The sequence below is a fragment of the Micromesistius poutassou genome, assembly GCF_964030765.1.
Source record: "Micromesistius poutassou genome assembly, chromosome: 19".
Taxonomy (NCBI): domain Eukaryota; kingdom Metazoa; phylum Chordata; class Actinopteri; order Gadiformes; family Gadidae; genus Micromesistius; species Micromesistius poutassou.
In genome coordinates, this window is record NC_140289.1 from 14,163,366 (window position 1) to 14,181,184 (window position 17,819).

At 41.7% G+C, this 17,819-nt stretch overlaps 1 protein-coding gene across 1 annotated transcript in view; it reads right to left on the bottom strand.

The window, feature by feature from the left end:
• The window catches only part of ppp2r5a (protein phosphatase 2, regulatory subunit B', alpha isoform), a 38,623-nt gene that overhangs the window by 19,409 nt on the left and 1,395 nt on the right, over positions 1–17,819 (bottom strand). Inside the window, exons 2-4 of the mRNA XM_084484162.1 lie at positions 8,419–8,615; positions 1,048–1,149; positions 851–943 (exon numbers count right to left, since the gene is read on the bottom strand). Coding sequence (XP_084340288.1) covers positions 851–943; positions 1,048–1,149; positions 8,419–8,615 — 392 coding nt within the window. The remainder of the gene's footprint in view (positions 1–850; positions 944–1,047; positions 1,150–8,418; positions 8,616–17,819) is intronic.

Consider the following 17,819-nt stretch of genomic DNA (forward strand, 5'->3'; position numbering starts at 1 on the left):
CAGAACGACAGAGGGTCTGAATCACACCCAAAACATCAAACCTCCAGCCTGCACCTGCACTTTGATCTGGCAAAACGCATACACATGAGCTCCTGTATATTTCAGAAAGAGGCAAATGCTTAATCATTTATTTTCGATCACGGTTTTGCTTTGAAGCGCTAATCTTCCCCACTATCCCTCCAGCATCTCAATCCTTTCGTTTTTTTCCCCTGCTGGCTTCAAAACGAGAGCCCCTTCTCCCTTTCACAAAGTGTAAACAGCAGGGAGCTATTTAAGGCTTCCCCCGACGACACACTCGCATCATGGAAAAGCCTGCCGCGGCAGGCACCTTGGATGTGGCCCAGACAGCATTCCAAGCCCTGACGTCCTCCCATCCTCCAGCCTCCAGCCTCCAGTGGGTAGATACTGACAGAGAGCGGAGGAGCAGCGAACCTCTCCTGCGGAAGAGCCCCGGCCGGTGGGAGAGCACAGAGGCCGGGCGCCATGACTACTGAGGGACTGATGCTATTGGTTGCCATGTCCTAGCCTAAACAGCTGACTGCAGTCCAGCTTCTTTTCTCTCTCCTGTATATACACATCTCATCTTGTAGCCTCTCCCCTTCCCATGGGATTTTGGGGATTGGTAATTTTTGGGTTATAACTTTTGACTATCATATATTCTTTTACAAATAAAAATAACATTTTCAACCACCTATTGGCTTTATTTGAACACATGAACGAGGAATAAACTTAAATTATATCCAAAGTTCTTATGGTCACTCCTATATTCATTTAACGTTTTCCTTTCCAGCGTCACACTGGGGTATGTACAGACGGTGGTGACAAAAGTGAGTTCAAACGTAGGACTTACCTGAAGTACAAATTTCTGGTCAATGTACCGCTTGGCGATGCTTGGCTGAAAGTCAGGGTTCTCCAGAAAACGCAGAAGAAATTCATAAACCAGCTGAGAATATGAGAAACAAAGAGAGGGTGCAGTGTAAGAGTATACAGACACAGATCACTCTATTGATCCCGGAGGAATCGAGGGTGGGCACGTCAGAGTCGTACTTGTATGTGCGGCCATGAAGCCTCCAGGGTCGGCTCATCCTCCTCAGGATCAAAGTCCGGGTTGTCACTGGGTGGAAGGGTCCGGAATATATTCGTACAGATCTGTGAGGAGGGAGATTAGGAAATGTGATGCAGCCGGTTAAAGCATTGCAACAAATATAGTGGGGAAAAGAGTACGAGAAACCCACTATGATGCTACATTTATTAATAGGATGATTCTGAAGAAGTTAAATCTTGGTTCCAAGTAACACAAGCATCTAACCAGAACAAGCTTGTCAGACCGCATGCGGTTCAGAACACGCCAAACAGACTCGACTCAAAATGCAAATAGAAAATAAATGGGAAGAGGGTGAGAAAATAATGTGCAATGTTGAGAAAAAAAAAAAAAGAACAGTACACATTCATCCTCAACCTACGCAGCTATTTATACATGCAAATCCTAGGGAGGAAGATTTGAATTGCGTTCCAAAAATTATCACTACAAAATATAACGTATATATATAAAAACATGAATCTTGTGTTCAAGTTTATTTAATTGACTTATATAGGGAAAACAATTACTAAGCAGAGAAAATGAAAAGGGGCCAGATTTAATGATTACTGGGTGTAGATTCATATTCAGGGTTACAGACGAGGATGTTGTCAGGTCAATGCTGCAGCCAGTGTTTAGCTGGAGGGGATTGGAAGAGTAACGTGCACCGCAGATAGTCGTAGGCGTGAGGCTGGCATTACCGAGGCGCTTTGTTGGCATGTTTGTACACGAGAAGGAAAACATCTTCTATTGACAGTAGTGAAATAAGAAAGGACATGAGATTGGAAAGGGTAGTGGCGGGTTCACGCATTGTTACAACAAGCCTTGCTTCCAACGTCCTGGAAACTGTAAGGAGGATGTAATGGGAATACGTTAAATGGCAGATAGGACAGATAGCCATAGGGTATGAACAATCACAAATAAATAATGACACTGAAAGGACACATATCACAGTGAATATTAAGTTATCAAGTACATCATGCAACAAGTCAATGTTGTCTAACTGGCATCCAACACAGCCTTAATGTATGAGTATGTGATTATAAGTGACACCCAGTTTGTCTGAGTTGCCTAGGAGACACATATGTAGAGTGCATTTCTAAACCAGGCAGTATTTCTCTCAGGAACAGATTGTCAGTCTGAACACCCGAAATCAACTGTGAAAGTCTGTAAGAAACTACCAAATTGAAAGAGAGTCCAATTGAAACGTGGACCCCTAGTATACCCCCAAATCAAACACAACTAACGGAGCAAAGAGCAGCAAGTAAAGCTGAATGGAGACATCACCCAGCCTGCCCTTGCACTGGGCCTCACCAAGACAAAGCACGCACGCACACACGCACACGCACACACACACGTGATCCTGTCTCCAGTTATATCCCTCCCCACCACACTGATTGCAGCCCCAGGTACGAGGACCAGGTACGTCACGTCACCCCTCAAGGCCGGTCCGTGACCTACGGGACGCCCCCCGCCCCCCCCGCCTCTGTAGCGCACCGCGCTGGCATCTCAACAGAGCAGGCAGAGGCCCCGCAAAACAAAACATTGTGGCAGGTGAATAAATAGGAGGCGCAACTACTCCAGTGGAGCACTGCAAAGCCGCGTCCTTGCACCAGATCTCTCATTGGCCGGTCCAGAGTCACGTGACCTGTAATCCAGGGGCAGGTTGCCAGGCGGGATGTTATTCCTCAGTGCGATGCCCACCTTGCCCCTGGAATGCCAACAAGCCCAGTCTCCTCACACCCACAAGAAATATTTCACACAAAAAACACTAAAGATGTTCTCTGTCAGTCAAACACAAACATAGGTCTGCAGACATCAAGTGAAATAAAACCCTGGTATTACTAGTAGAATTAAAAAGCTGATTAATGCTATTGATTACTTTAATTCCTAATTCAATCTAATGGTAATTTGCAGAAGTGACAGGCTGTGATAAATCAGCCCATCTACAATCAGTGTCAAGTGTTTAGTGGCATGTATGACGGAGCAGGGTTTTTTTTCAATTCATCACACAGAAACATCATGGCCGCCCGTCTCGTTCCTCTGTCAACATGACGGATTAGGGCCAGAACAATGACTGAGGACACCGAGCAGAGAAGACGGTCCGTGGGCGGCGGACGGGGAAAGAAAAAAAAGATGTAGGAAAAAGGATCCCATCGTCCCGGAGAGATTAATCCCAAAGTGGTGGTGGGAGGGAGAGTGGGGCTGAACGCACAGGAAGTGGAAATGGGATGGAGGGCGGGGGGGGGGGGGGGCTGCTAAGTGACAAACGCTGTGACTGAGCGATATGGGGGCCCGCTGATCAGCGGGGCTGGCTGTAGCACTGCATGGGGTCAGCTTGCGGTTAACACCAGTAGCAACCAACGCAACATAGCAACGCCCGCAGCCGAGGAAACTGCAGGGAGCCGGGATCATCATGTGATTAATCGTAGCGAGAGAGAGACAACAGAGAGACCAGGAATCAAAGGAGTAGTTGAGGTAAATAAAAGGACTTTATAGTCCAGGCACGCTTTGCTTTTACTGTCTCCCCTCCCTTGGGCTCCTTGTATATAAAATAGAGAAATAAAATCCTGCTACTTTCAAAATAAGGTTGGAGAGGTGCAGGGTACGCTGCCGCTAATGAAAGCAGGCACATTGATGGGAAACCTGTATGGACTCACTAAACAATGTGGATGATCAAAGCACTCCTCAGTACTGCCGCTTAATTGACTGCACTTTAGCCAGTGGCCTCTTCATTACCATGGGAGGCCAAGCGGGACTATTAGGAAGACAGCTGTCTCTCTGTCACAGGGGCCGTTGCACCTTCACTCAGAGCGCTGGACCTTTACCAACCAGCCAGAAGAGAGATGTTTTACAATGTAGGGGCATCTAGCGGAACCGACCTGGCAGAAATGGAATATAATATTCATAAGGAGGGTTTAATTACTGTATAATCCCATGAAAATAAGAATTGTGTTTTTGTTATCCTAGAATGAGCCCTTTGTGTCTAAACATGGAGCGGGTCCCCTTCCACTGAGCCATGCCTCTAATGTAGCCCACAACGGACAAACTAGACGGAACGCTTTAAAGAATGTGTTTTGGACTGTGTTGTAGGAAGGAGGGGGGCGTCTTATAATCATGGCTGCAACCCATTTGTGATTCTTTTTTAGTAGCGTTGCTGTGTAGAAGCGCTATTATATAACACTGTGCTGTTGTACTATAAGTGTTTGAGAAGCTTAACTCGCGTCAACATCAACCACTGAGCTCCGGACATCCACACACCGTGGCGTTATATATGAGGGTCTTAGGAACTTAACACTATTGGACGCGCCTCATAACCTGTGAGACAAGCATGAACCGTCCCTTCACCAAAATACGTGATGTACTTGGAGGATTCAATAATAACTGAGTTTCACACACCTTTGAATCCAAGTGTAAAATAATGTAGCGAATGGAAGTTTGTGGATGAGGTGGATTATGAGTGTCTGTGCATTCTTTAATACAATGTTTTGGAGACGTTGGTTTTTGATTTTGTATCCCTGTTCAATAACTAGAAGTATAGGTTATCCACTCTTTCAGAGAAATTTGGTATCCAAAACGAAACTGTTGTGATACAACTGCACACCATTATGATATCAAAAGCAAGGAAAGACATGTTACTTGCACTCGTGTACCGCAGGGCAAATAAACAATAAAATATTAATGATGAATGCATACAGCAGCTATATTCTAGGTAAAGAATCAAAGAATGAATGTAGTTTTCCACTATGGATGCAATAAAAGGAGTGTTAAGTAGACCTACCTCTGCCATGTCCTACAACATGTACTGTGACCATGGTGACTATGATAAAAGATACCTGATTGTGATTGGATACACTGATTCATTCAGTTTTTTTAGGGAAATAACAACTGACAGCTTACACAATACAGGCCAGCTGAAGCCACCATAGTTGTTGGAATGGAGGGGTAAGGGGGGTAGTCAATTGGTTGCAATATGCAATCTCATCACTTGCTGGAAAATGTTGCCAAAGAAATATGAACATCACACACACACACAATTATTTTGCCAATTAAGGTCTTGAACCTCAAACTGTTTTGTTGGAAGAAATGTGTGTGTCAGCATCCTCCTGCCTACCCACAGATTGTGTGCATCCCTCATTAGATTAAATGCTTTTTTTTTTTTTTTTTTTTAAGATGTTCAACATTGTCCATCAACAGCAACCTCCATAAACTGACTACAAGATGACCAAACTAATTAATACATATATTGGCTGTTCCCTTTAGGAGAAGTGCCTTTGGCCAGGCAATTTTTTCCTATAGAGCAACCAATACCTGGCCCTCCAAACCAAGTGCAATACGCAAACTACCAACTCTCACCTCATTTTCCAAACATCTTAAAAAATGGCATCTGGAAAATCAAACCTGTTGTCACTAGCTGGGATAATTTATAATTGTCAGCTACAAACTGATCTGTTAACCCTGTCTATTATGTATATTATGATGTTTTACTCTGATTTGTTTCATTTTTAATTTATTTAGGGACCATCTACCTGTCAGGAACTAAGGATGAAAATTAGCCTTTGGCTATAATCCTGTATATTTACTTTTCTTTTTTAAATGTTCATTAATATACTTTGTCCCTTTGTGAAATAAATAAACTTCAATCTTCAAACAAGCTAGAATAACAATGAATTTAAACAACGTAAATTTTACAACTAAACAATACCAAAGAATCATATACACCATTATGTCATATATATACATGAGCAATAGTGAGCTGCAAGGTTTTAGCCGACGTTGGGTTATTTTACATACACTGAAAATATTTTACTGAAATAATATAATTATTTCTATACGATCAAGTTCAGGTTAAGTAGGGACGGGTACTGAAACTTGCTATTAAAGGGGTGAATTTTTACAGATCCTAGTATCGAGTTAAAGGCGACATATTATACCACCAGGTGTGAGTGTGATTAGCCGTTACAATACACTCACACCTGGTGGTATAATACATCACCTTTAAGGAAATATATTTACTATTGATTCAAGCTAGCTAAACGTTGCTATATTTATATTACTCTTATTAAGATGCATTTTCGCTATTCCAGAGTAACTCCAGAAATTAAAACCCTGTCCAAGCTGGTCCTTAAAGTTGGGGACGGAGCCCTCTGCTTTCTCTCACATGGAGAAATGAAGGCAATATATTTTCTATGCATTTTTGGTAGATCAGCGTTGTGATATTTATATCAGGGTTCTCCCCAAACAAAGTAACCGTACAGTGGCGCTGTGCCAACATTCTCCTTTGCAGTGTAGCAGAAAGAGAAAGCACGTCAGATGATTCCAGTTCAGGTCTTGTTCTGTGTTTAATAGAATGGCTGTTGTTCTTAAAGAACCGATACAATAACCATTAATTGATAAGAGTACCATTAACCCCTTCATCCCGAAGTAGCCTGATACCGGGATAGCCTGACTCCAACAGTCAAAATCACTGTGACTAAAACAATCAAGAATAAACTTCACTTTTTCTAATAACAACCAAAGATGATGTATTACCTTTGTCATTAAAATTGTGTTTGATGGAATAAAACCACCATAAACGTACAATGTAATCTAGTGTCTGGGCACCATTTTGCAACTAAACACAGTGTTTAAGGTACATTTTTAGGAGCCAAGAGACCGTTTTAGAGGAAATAAGTGAACTGCTCATCCAGAAACCATTTCCTTCTTCCCCATCTGGTGCAATTGTGATTGCTTGGCTTGGTGTCATTTAATTCTAGTCACCTTTAAATAGAGAGGTCAAACAACAAAATTGTACAAGGGGTTCCCAAGATATCTACCTGTTTGTGTCTCATCGAGTTTATATTGTACATATTACATTGGATTTTAGATTAATTTGGAGATTAACTCCACCTCTACTACAACTCCACCTCTACTAAAACCTCTATCTTTCTATCAAATATTGACACAGGTAGTTAGATGTTGTGCTGTAGCCATATAGTACTAAAGGGCTACCAACTGATAACGCACTAGGTGCTATTCACTCTAAAACATGAAAAGATTTAATCTTCCACTTAAAATGTGTTCTAGCTTTGTTCACTCTAACCAAGTAGTATCCACATTAATTATTTCACTTGCACAACAATCTCACAGGTGTTAGTCATTATTTGTCATTATTTTGGTAGCAAGATTGCATATCATAGTCCTGGCAGTTGTGGTATACTCTACTTACTTTGGGTATTCTATTTTCAGAAAATAATTCTGAAATAGGCCTAGTGATGAAGAGGTTAAAGTACCGAATCGAGTACCACTAAAGTACCGGATCGATAAGCAGTATCTTTCAGAGTAATAGTATCGTTGGGTCATATTTCTATTGGTAATAATTTCATTCACCAAACAAACCTCAAAAAATATTGTCCTTGTTCTGGTTCTTTCCTAGAGCCGGCCGACAGCGACATGCTCATATACATTGATACTAAGCATCCAGAAGGATGTCTAAAGAAATGAGACAAGTGGCAGGTGATGACGGAGATTAATGCCTTCAGCCCAGAGGTAATCTGAGGTCCCCTTGACTCATCTGAGCAAAGGCACAGTCTAATCACCCTGGAAGGCGAGCTTCACTGCACACACTCGAATCATCGCAACAATGGCTACAGCAATTACATTGTATCATGATTTCTTATCGTTTCCCGGGCCAAAAGGAAGAGTACAAATTGCTTGGTTTGGACAGCCACAATGCTGACATACCCTGGCATCATGGTCATAACATGAGTGTGGACTGCTGCTTAAAGACTTGTCATTGGAAGAATTGTAAAACCCACTATACATGTCTCACAGGGATGTGCAGAGAAAAGATTTGCTTAACTGACACGTGTGACATACGTTAACATTAGCCACACACAAAGAATGTATTGAATGTTTGTGATGACATTTCAGTGTTTCCCACAGACCAGGTAGCAATGTGTGGTGCCCCCCTGCAGGGTTGGCAACTTTTGGTTTTTGGCCAGAGTGAGACTCTGTAGAATCTTATAATGCTTAGATTATAACAGGGTCCGCGGGCGGGGTTGTTGACGGGGGGGGGGGGGGTGACAGCCGCAGCAATTTAGCGCTCGTCCGAAGCAACGAGAGCTCTAACTGGTATTTTTCTTTTCTTGCCGTGACATTTGTTGTGAGAGCTTGAAATATTTATACTTAAAAATCTTGCTAAAATAAAAAAAGAGGAATCAATTTGTGGCACTCGTTGTTGAATCTGTGGCGCTGCGCCACACATTGGTCTATCTATGGGAAACACTGCATTTTGAGTGGTGTGTGGCACATAACATACCACTGAGGTAACTCATGACATCACACATCAGGGTACTCACCATACTAGTGATCTCTGGGTAGGCGGTCTCAACCAGCACGCCCCTGTTGGTGGAGACATATTCCACCAGTTCGTTGAGGGTGGCCCTCTTGATCTCTTTGCTCTTCAGGTCTATGACGGAATCCATGAAGTCAAAGAGCATGCAGCACTGCTGAAGCTTCTGGGTGAACAGCTCTTGCTGTTCAGTGGATGGAACATCTGGAGGCAAAGAGACCACAAAGAGACGGAGGTCACCTGGAGTGTCAACAACAGAGCTAGGAGTGGTAGTGGTGATTGGTCCAAGGCCAGGCTTACACAGAATAATGTGGAGATATTCCACCAAATAGGCGACTTCAGGTTGAGTGATGATGGTGCAATGATTGATATGCTTTCACAAACTCTGATGATATTTTCTACATTGTTACAAGCATAGGGTATGCTTGATGTTTATTTATTTATTTAACCAGGATACGATTTGAGATCACTCTTTTCCAAAAGCGTCCCGGCCTAGATAGGCAGCAGGAGTTCAGTACATCATGTCACAGACAGCCCATAACAAACATTATAAAAAACAGAAACTACAAAAGAGAAAGAATTTCAAACATGAGCTCTCAGTACAACAGAGCATTTAGAAAGGTAAGAAAACATTGGCAAGTCAAGGGATCTGCTGCAATGTCTTTCATGAAGATTCAAAAACACCAAGCAAGACAAGACCGTTCACCTTAATACCACTTGGTAGGACGGGGGCCGCAGCCGGATCAGTCAAACTTACGGCTGCGTTCAAACACTAACGCTAATCCCAGATCCAGAAATTTGACAATTCTGTAGCTGAACGTCTGGGGGGGAAGACTGCACAGCCCTGTGCCTGATACCAGCTAATGCCAGGTGTTAAATTACGGAGGGTTCCCTGTTTTGTTAAGGAAACATTTATCCGGACTCAGAGAAACTCATCCAAGAGTGACAAAATAAAGGTTTTGTAAAACAATTTTAACAAACGTATATCTACACAGGCTTGTCTTCTACGTCCTCCTGTATAATTGGCTGATTCATTAATTCCCTCACTCTCCACTCGTTCTGGCGCCGATTGGCTGCCGTGCATCACCCAAGTGGGTGCTACACATTCGTGGTGGTTGGTGAGGTCCCCCCGTCACTAAGCGCTTTTTTTTTTTTATAATAATAATAATATTATATATATATATAATATTATTATTACTATTATTACCCATGTAATAATAATAATAATAATAATAATAATTATTATTATTATTATTATTATTATTATTATTATTACTACATGGGTTTGATTTTAAACCTTTACAGACCACTTTTAAGACATTTTGTCTGGACAGGAGGTTTTAGCTTATCTTGCCACCTGATGAAAGTTTAGTTTGTGCGTGTGCTTCGGAGGGCATATTCATGAGGCCCTCAGAGAGAATCAACTGCAGCCGCACTCTGGAGGTAGCGCTGTAGTTGTGCAGCCCCATGGCACCGGGGCTTATCCCAACAGGTGTAGTCTGGTTTCACCTCTGAGTTTTTGCGAAGTAGTAATATTTTACCCTTTGAAAGATTCTGACAGCATAATCAACAAACCGATAACCTATTTGACCGTTTTTCTTCTTTTTGTGGTTTGTTGTTTCCAGTAGAGACCACAGGCGCAGGCACATCCCCCAGAAACCTATTAGGTCCAAACTCATTTTAATCAAAGGAGTGAAATAAGTGATGATTTGAATTCATCAAATAAAAGTTTTTCTAAATAATCCTGAAATAATCATTTTCATAAATGAACTGCATAAATGAACTGCAACTCATCCATCATACATTTAATTGTGTTTAATTGTTTTAGAGAAACAACCCTTTTTTAAAACGTCATTGTTTACATCTGGTTTCCTCTTAAGTTTGCTGGGGGGCCTCACAATGCGAGGTCTCTGCTGGAGGGCATTCCAGACAGAAGGTGCAGTCTGCACAAAGAGACGGCTAAATAAGTCTTTGGAACGGAGGTAAATAACTGCCATCTTTCTAGACAATCAGTTTGCTACAATAGGGGGGGGGGCGGGGGGGGGGGGGGAGACCCATGATGGCTTTATATATATTTATAAAACGGTGTGCCAACCTTTCATCTGAAGATTAGTGTTTATGGAAAGCAGGAAGAGGCCTCTACACAGCCCAAGGAGCTCTTTAGCGGAATTAGCATTGGCAGAAGTGGACAAGATATTCCAGCATCCCTAGTTTACAAAGAGACATGTCTAAACAAGTGGGAACGTTTTATGGTCGTCCTCAATGCGTCATGTTATCCTTGCAATAATAAAAAGGCTGTGTAATTATACGTTTCTTAAACGGTGCAGAGCGCACATTATTAGATGAAGATGAAACATGGTTTTATCACACAAACACTGCCCAGTAGTGTGGGGCTTCAATTAACATTAGAGGCCTTTCATGGCTGAATAATCAAGTGTTCGTTCAGCAACATTAAGAGATGTCCGACTGGACCCAAGCACTTTAAGAAGCACATGGCAACGGGCCAGAAGTACAACGACACATTGTAAACCCTGCTCTGTTCAGGCTCGGTGCCTCCCTGCAGTGGAGGCTAGAGGCTCTGGGGGGAAGGTCTGTTCTACCACCGCAGGAGTACATAGAGAACCAGGCACTGAAGCCTCAATAACAGAACTCTGAAAGGGTTTGAGGGGTTGCAAAAGGAGATGCCCACCAAGAACCACTCCTATAGAGTGAGATGGATAGCTAACATACGCGGAGAAAGGAGGAGAAATCTGCTATTGAGTCTGTATCTGGCCTGTGGTGTTTTAATATTAACTACAAGATAAATAATGATATTGATAGATCCATTTTGGGTTAAATCAGAGGATCTTCAATGTATTCAAGCTGAGCTAATAAGTTCACACACAGATACACACTCTTGGTTCACCCACCCACACACCCACAGGTAAAACATGGCAGAGGTATCAGAATAATGGAGAATAGGCGTGCTGAGTTGCAGATACTTCTTCTTTGGGAGGGGACATATTCTCATTATGGAATGAGGCAGTGCAGCATTGGAGAGCACAGGACATGCAGGTGCTGCCAGAAAAACACCAGGCCAGCATCACAGATAATGAAGCAATGTTCCAACAGTGGTGAAGGCTGACAAAAAGTACTGACGCAACCAGACCCTACCGGCTCACGCTATCTGCTGCTGCTCTGGGAAGTCAATATCAAGAGTTGATATAGATCTAGTCGGGTTGCTACAGTCAGCACTCTGTCTCCACGTGTATCTTTCCAAAACTGATGCAGCCTAAGAGGACAGTGTTGTTCGGAAATGGCCAGCCAGTGGCATAGCAACAGGAAGAGCCTGATCTAGTTCTCCGAGCCCTAAATGTGGTGGTTGGTAACATGAGGGCATATTTTGCATTCCTTCCCTGTGTGCGCAAGAAAAAGAAAAAAAGGAAGAAATGGCTTGCTTCAAAAGCATCATTGGTTTTGGGCAGGTGTGTTGGGTCTAAATCTCGTGCGTGATGGACAGCTGGTTGGAATCCAGGCCATCTAGCTAGTGTTTCACAAGACAAGTGCCTGCACAAGACATTTAGAACAACAGGAAGACATTTTTGTAGGCCTCTACGTTACAATAACAATGGGTTAAGCACTCCTGTCTGCAAACATAAGGAATGGTGTTCAGTTTTAATAGTCAGCAATGCATTATTTCTGCCACATGCCATACGGTCCAAGAAATGGAAACTGTAATAGAACTAAAGAATCTCAGTAATCTTGACCTCACGGGCATATCGTACAGAGATGCATCCTTCTATAGGAATCATGGATCCTACAGCGAATATCGTTTTACACTGAAGGTTATATCATCCCCACAACTCAACCTGAAACCAACTTGAAAGCCAAGTTAGAAATGTATTCCCATCCATTTCAAACACAGAGGCAGTCATCTTCCTTCTCCCACACAAACACAGAATCAGAGACAGACACATGATGGAGTTGGAATGAATGCTGGATGTATGCAAGTTGTTGTGGTGAGGGGATATGTGCAAATCTATGGTGAGGATGTCCGCAATTACCTTCCATTCAAGCAACCCTGCTTTATTGGTAACGGTTTATATTTAGTGTGTTTATTTTTGGAAGCTGCCGGGCTAGCAAAGAAACACAACATAATGTAGTTGGCAGGACAATATGCATCAACCAAATACTACATACTAGTAACTACAGAAACCCCATTTGTAATGCAAATTGTATCCTGGTATTTGCAGAAAACTACCAGAACTACCAGAGTTGGAATGTGCACATGGAAAGTACCTGCACCATGCAAAATGTACAACAAACAAATTTGTATTCTACATTGGCCCTCCAACGTTTACCATGTATAAAGTGCACTTGTGGTGCCCAGCAACATTAAGTGGAAGAGTAGCCAGCCAGAACTAGCCCAAAACAAGTGAAATGGAAGATATGCAGGCCAGATGACCTATAAGCCTGCCTGTAGCTCTAGCAGTATTATCTTAATACAGCAACATGGAGCAGGTAGCCAGTTTTATTTTCCTCACACAAAGCTCTTTTACATTATGATTTACAACTCCATGATACATTGATCTATAAAAGCTGTTGAATGATTTTATTCACATGCATGATACATGATATGTAGACATTAGAGACAATAAAGAAATGTCCATGCATGTGAACTGGTCCCCAAAGAAGCTACCTAAAGCTTATGCTAGGGGGTCAAAACAATTCAGCATTGGCAAACATGTGAAACTATTGACCTACTATTCCACTTAATTTGTTTATATTAGCATTAGTTTAATGCTTAGCATTAAAACAAACATTATGTACATAACAGTTATGCATATTTCCATTGAACTTACTGCACTATTTACATTTTTCTGCAGACATATTCTGGTCACACAACAGTGCTCATTTTAAACAGCTCCCCTCCCTCTTCCAACACTTCAAGGACAAAAAACGTTCTTGATTAGGCAATGCAATTTCAGTCTAGGTTGGGGGTGAAATGGTGCAAGTTTTAATAAGCAGTGAGAAAGTATAAAAATATGCTGAACCTCAGCTACTGCCACAAAATAAGTTGGCTTTTCAGTCACACCGGATCCATGTTTCCACCTTTTGCAAAGAGAAACACATTCACAGAGGTACCATCCTGATACCAGGAGGACGTTTTATTTTGTGCTTATGTGAGTGAGCATCCCATTAAATAGACCAAGAGAAATGTAAACACGGTCAAACAAAACTGTGACACTAGAAACACTGATTTGGTTATTTTGACACAAGGCCGAAGACAAGGTGACCCAAAATTGAAAGCAGTTCTGGATAACTTGAAAAGAGAGAGACAACATTAGTAACAACACATCTTTGGCCATCCTCAGGTCAAACACGCCAACTGTTCCTGACAACGAATGTCCTTTATTCTGCAATCTAAAGTATCGGCGGCATTCATTCAGCCTGCATTTCCCAGAGAGCTGAAACTATGTGAAGTAGCAGTCAACTGGAATCCTCAAGTGCCAGGACATGTGCAGGCGACATGCATGAGTGACGAGTAGATAAAGGGAGTGACAGCAGCCTACTGTAGGCTAAATGTGACTGTTAATGCATGACAGCAGCAATGCCACGTAGACTACATCACTTTGCTGGAGCTGCTGAACTGGTTTGGCATGAGACCGCAGTTCACACGCTGCTGTTTACACTTCATGTATGTCACAACAGAAGTAGAAACAGCTTTTGACAGCCCAAATGTAAATCAATACAAACAAGAAGCTTAGCAAAACAACAACAAATGTCCTCAAACTGTGAACACGGATCATGAGCATGGATTAAAACACTGTGCATTACAACGCATACTCGCTTGTCTACGCTGATACGATGTGCCATGAACCAATGTCTTTACCGGTATCCCTTCTGGTTTCTTATGAACATCCAGTGAAACGCTGTAAACAGTAACCATCAGGGTCCTTTTGGACAAGCTACAAACACAAGTACCATAGCAGGGGGCCACAGCTTCCAACCTCTGTCCACCCACAATCAAGATGAGGGGGAAAGAGGAAGACTCAATACGGACACCTCTGCTTTCTTGTAAAGCCTAGTTTGTCACTAAGAATTGCTCACAATACTTCATAGGGCTAGTGTGAAACCGGAGCATGTGTTAGAAATCTCTGAGAAAGACAAATGTCAGATGATATGGTCAAGAGAGGTCAGGCAACATGTACACGAGGCAAGCACAGGTGTGAACCACTTCATAGTCTTCCTGTCAACTAAAAATCAGCACAAGCTTTTTATTTCTGAATCTATGTGCAGTAAATAATGTGGCTAATTGTTTTTCAAAATAATAATCCATGAACTAATTTCTACTTTTTCTAGATGCATAATTTTTCCTTTGGTGTAGCGTGCATCACCAATTCCAATCAGTGTCATTAGCAGATCAAAAATATAAATGGATTTGTCAGTGGACACGACAATGGAAACAAGACAATCAATAGGCCAATAATTGATGTGACAGAAGTGTTTTTCATGAGCTGAGTGAGAGGACAGCGTGGCCATTGGGATGGGATGGTGTGAACAACACTGACTGCACAATACTAAAGTATATGTGCAAAGTCCATATGCTGCAAGTGTATATTTACCTACAATTGGCGATAATAAAAAAGATTATATACCAGTTAAACGAGTGTATGGAAAACATCAGAAAGAAAATATAATGTAGAGAACAGCTGAACATAACATACATAATTGATTTGATGTAGTTACTCTAACTACCCTAGTACTAAAATTAGATAGATGATAACACCCCCTGGAGTAGAATTAACCTTCATTCTACTTAGTCGTGGTGGGCTCTGCACAAATAACCCATGGATGGAAATACAGGCCTCAATGAAGCAGTCTATCTTGGGAAAGTAAAAATTTGCCTGGCTGCCTCGCAAGGCTTCTGGCTGCCATGGCAACTATTTCGGTGGGAGAATGAGTCATCTTTTCAATGTCTGTCAGAGAGAACAGCGGCTATGAGCACTCCGGGCTCTCTGCTGAAAGAAGGAAGAGCATTCTCACTGCCTCACGTCCATTACAATTTGATGCATGATGAATCTTGCATTTAGATCACCTCTGGCAAACCGCTATGCATTTATATGATGGCTAGGATTATATCTTGCAAAATGTCAATTATGCATCAACAGTAAAATAGCAAAGAAATCAGAAAAAACGGATTCTGTGCATAGTATATATTTATTTTTCCGCCAACTCAATGGTTTAAATTAATATTAGAGTCACCAGCGTAACTTATATTTCACCCAAGTTCAAAATGTCCCTCTACATTCATTTTAGAGCATTCTAAATAGTAAATATGACACTAAATTCACAAAACACTACATGTCTTAAGCAGTCTGTCTAAAATCAAAATGTCACACAGCGTATTCCATCCCACGGCGCTAAGGCTAGGATATAGCCTAGCTGCTTTACACAGTGCCACTGAGAGGTGATTAGATTATGCAAGTCATGGTCACCAACACAATCTCCTCACATTCAGCAACATTCAGTTAGTGCGGTTAAATAACCCAGATAAACATGGAATGGATTAGCAGAGATTATCCAAGCCAGACAAATAATTTTGAGAAACTTAAAGCATGTGCGTTGCCCGACAACCGTCAGCTAGAGGACCACTCTTCACTGTGCTGGAGAGAGTCCGCTCTCCTTGGATCCTGATATGAAGCACACCTTGATATGCCAGTGCGTCACTGATAATGTCGCAAAAGAGACAGAAATTAGGTTCACGTTCAATCGTTCAATCAAACGAGTGCAGTTAAGCTATTCTGTAGTGAAAGACAGCCACCCTCTTTTAAGCATGTTTTCAATCATTCAATAATAAAAGCCAGACATTGTAAATATGAACTGCATAGGACAGTGAGAAATGTGTTTTTAATTAATGCTGGTGTAGCACTGTGTTGAGGGCTCTGCAAATGAAAAAGCCATGAATGAACATGATTTTGTGGTTACTCTAGTTATCCAGCGTCCACAGAGAATCTATAATAAACAAGCCCAGCACCATCAGGCCTATGATGGGAGAAAACACAACACTAGTTGATTATACCAACAAAGCCAATAGGGGTATATGGGCGCTGCAGCATGCCATGCTTGATCAAGTTGGGCTTGTTCTTTGTGCATGGTGGTCTAGACAAATATATGCAGGGTCAAGGCCTTTGAGGAATTTCAACATGCAATAATTCCTGATATGATAACTCATCATATTTCATTTAATCATTACTGGTATGAGCACACAACTTAGCATTCTCAAGACAGCTTTCAAACCTCTAAAAATCAGTAGGATGCAAAAAGGTTTTTTTTTAGCATTTTGAATCAGGCAACTCAACTCAATTTATGGGTTTTACTTACAAATTTAAATGAGATATGGTACACATGCCGATATTGGCTGAAGCATACAGAGAAGTGATGTTTATTTAATAGAGGAAAAACTAGTGGGTGGAATAATAAGTAACATATTAGACAGTATAATCCATCATAGTGTCAGGAACTTGTACATGCATTTCTCCAACTGACTGTCCTCTTTATGAACCCAACATTGGTTTACTCGTACGGGCAGCTCTGCCTCACATACCAATTAATAACAAGCCCCAATGTGACCTCTTGACCAAGCGTGTATTAATCAATCAAGCTTTTACAGTATAGACTTATCAATATTTTGGGCTACACCCTATAACTGGGCAACACCCCATTGGACCCACAGACACAAAGGCCCTACAGAAACATACGACCGAATTATGCTGCTCCACTCAGGCCGACCTCATGACTTGTTTTAGTGTTAGCCTACATGAAATAAATAGCCATCAGGATGTGCTTTGGTAAGACCACTAGGCTTCAGTTTATTATTATGAAGGCTCAGGCTACTAAACACATTCTTTAATTTGACCAATCCAACTTCAAATTTGCTGTAAGCCATCTACAGTTAGCACATACCAGTATGCAAGCCAGATACGCACACAGCCGGTACATGCTAGTTATTGAGAAAACTTGCAAGCTTATCGGCACACATCTAATAATAGCCTCACATCACTTGCACTTTACTCCAGATGCTATTCAGTCTCCCACACAAACCACTCATTAATTTACCACTGTATGACTGAACTTCAGTTACACCGTTAATGAAGTCTGCTCAAGCAGCCAACCTGATGACCAGCCTTGTCAACAAGAAACTAGGTAATGGGAGGATGCTGTGCATAATAGGATCACTGTGCAAGAGGAATGTTCATAGAATTCAGGCTAGCCCTTGACATCCATGTTTTTTTTTATACTATACACCTAGCTCGGCGCAATGTCCAACATCAAAATAACAATGAGTGCCATACAATGAGTAGCATACAGTAAACATCCAATCGGCCAGCATACTAATTACTAGACGAAAACATTAAAATAACATTT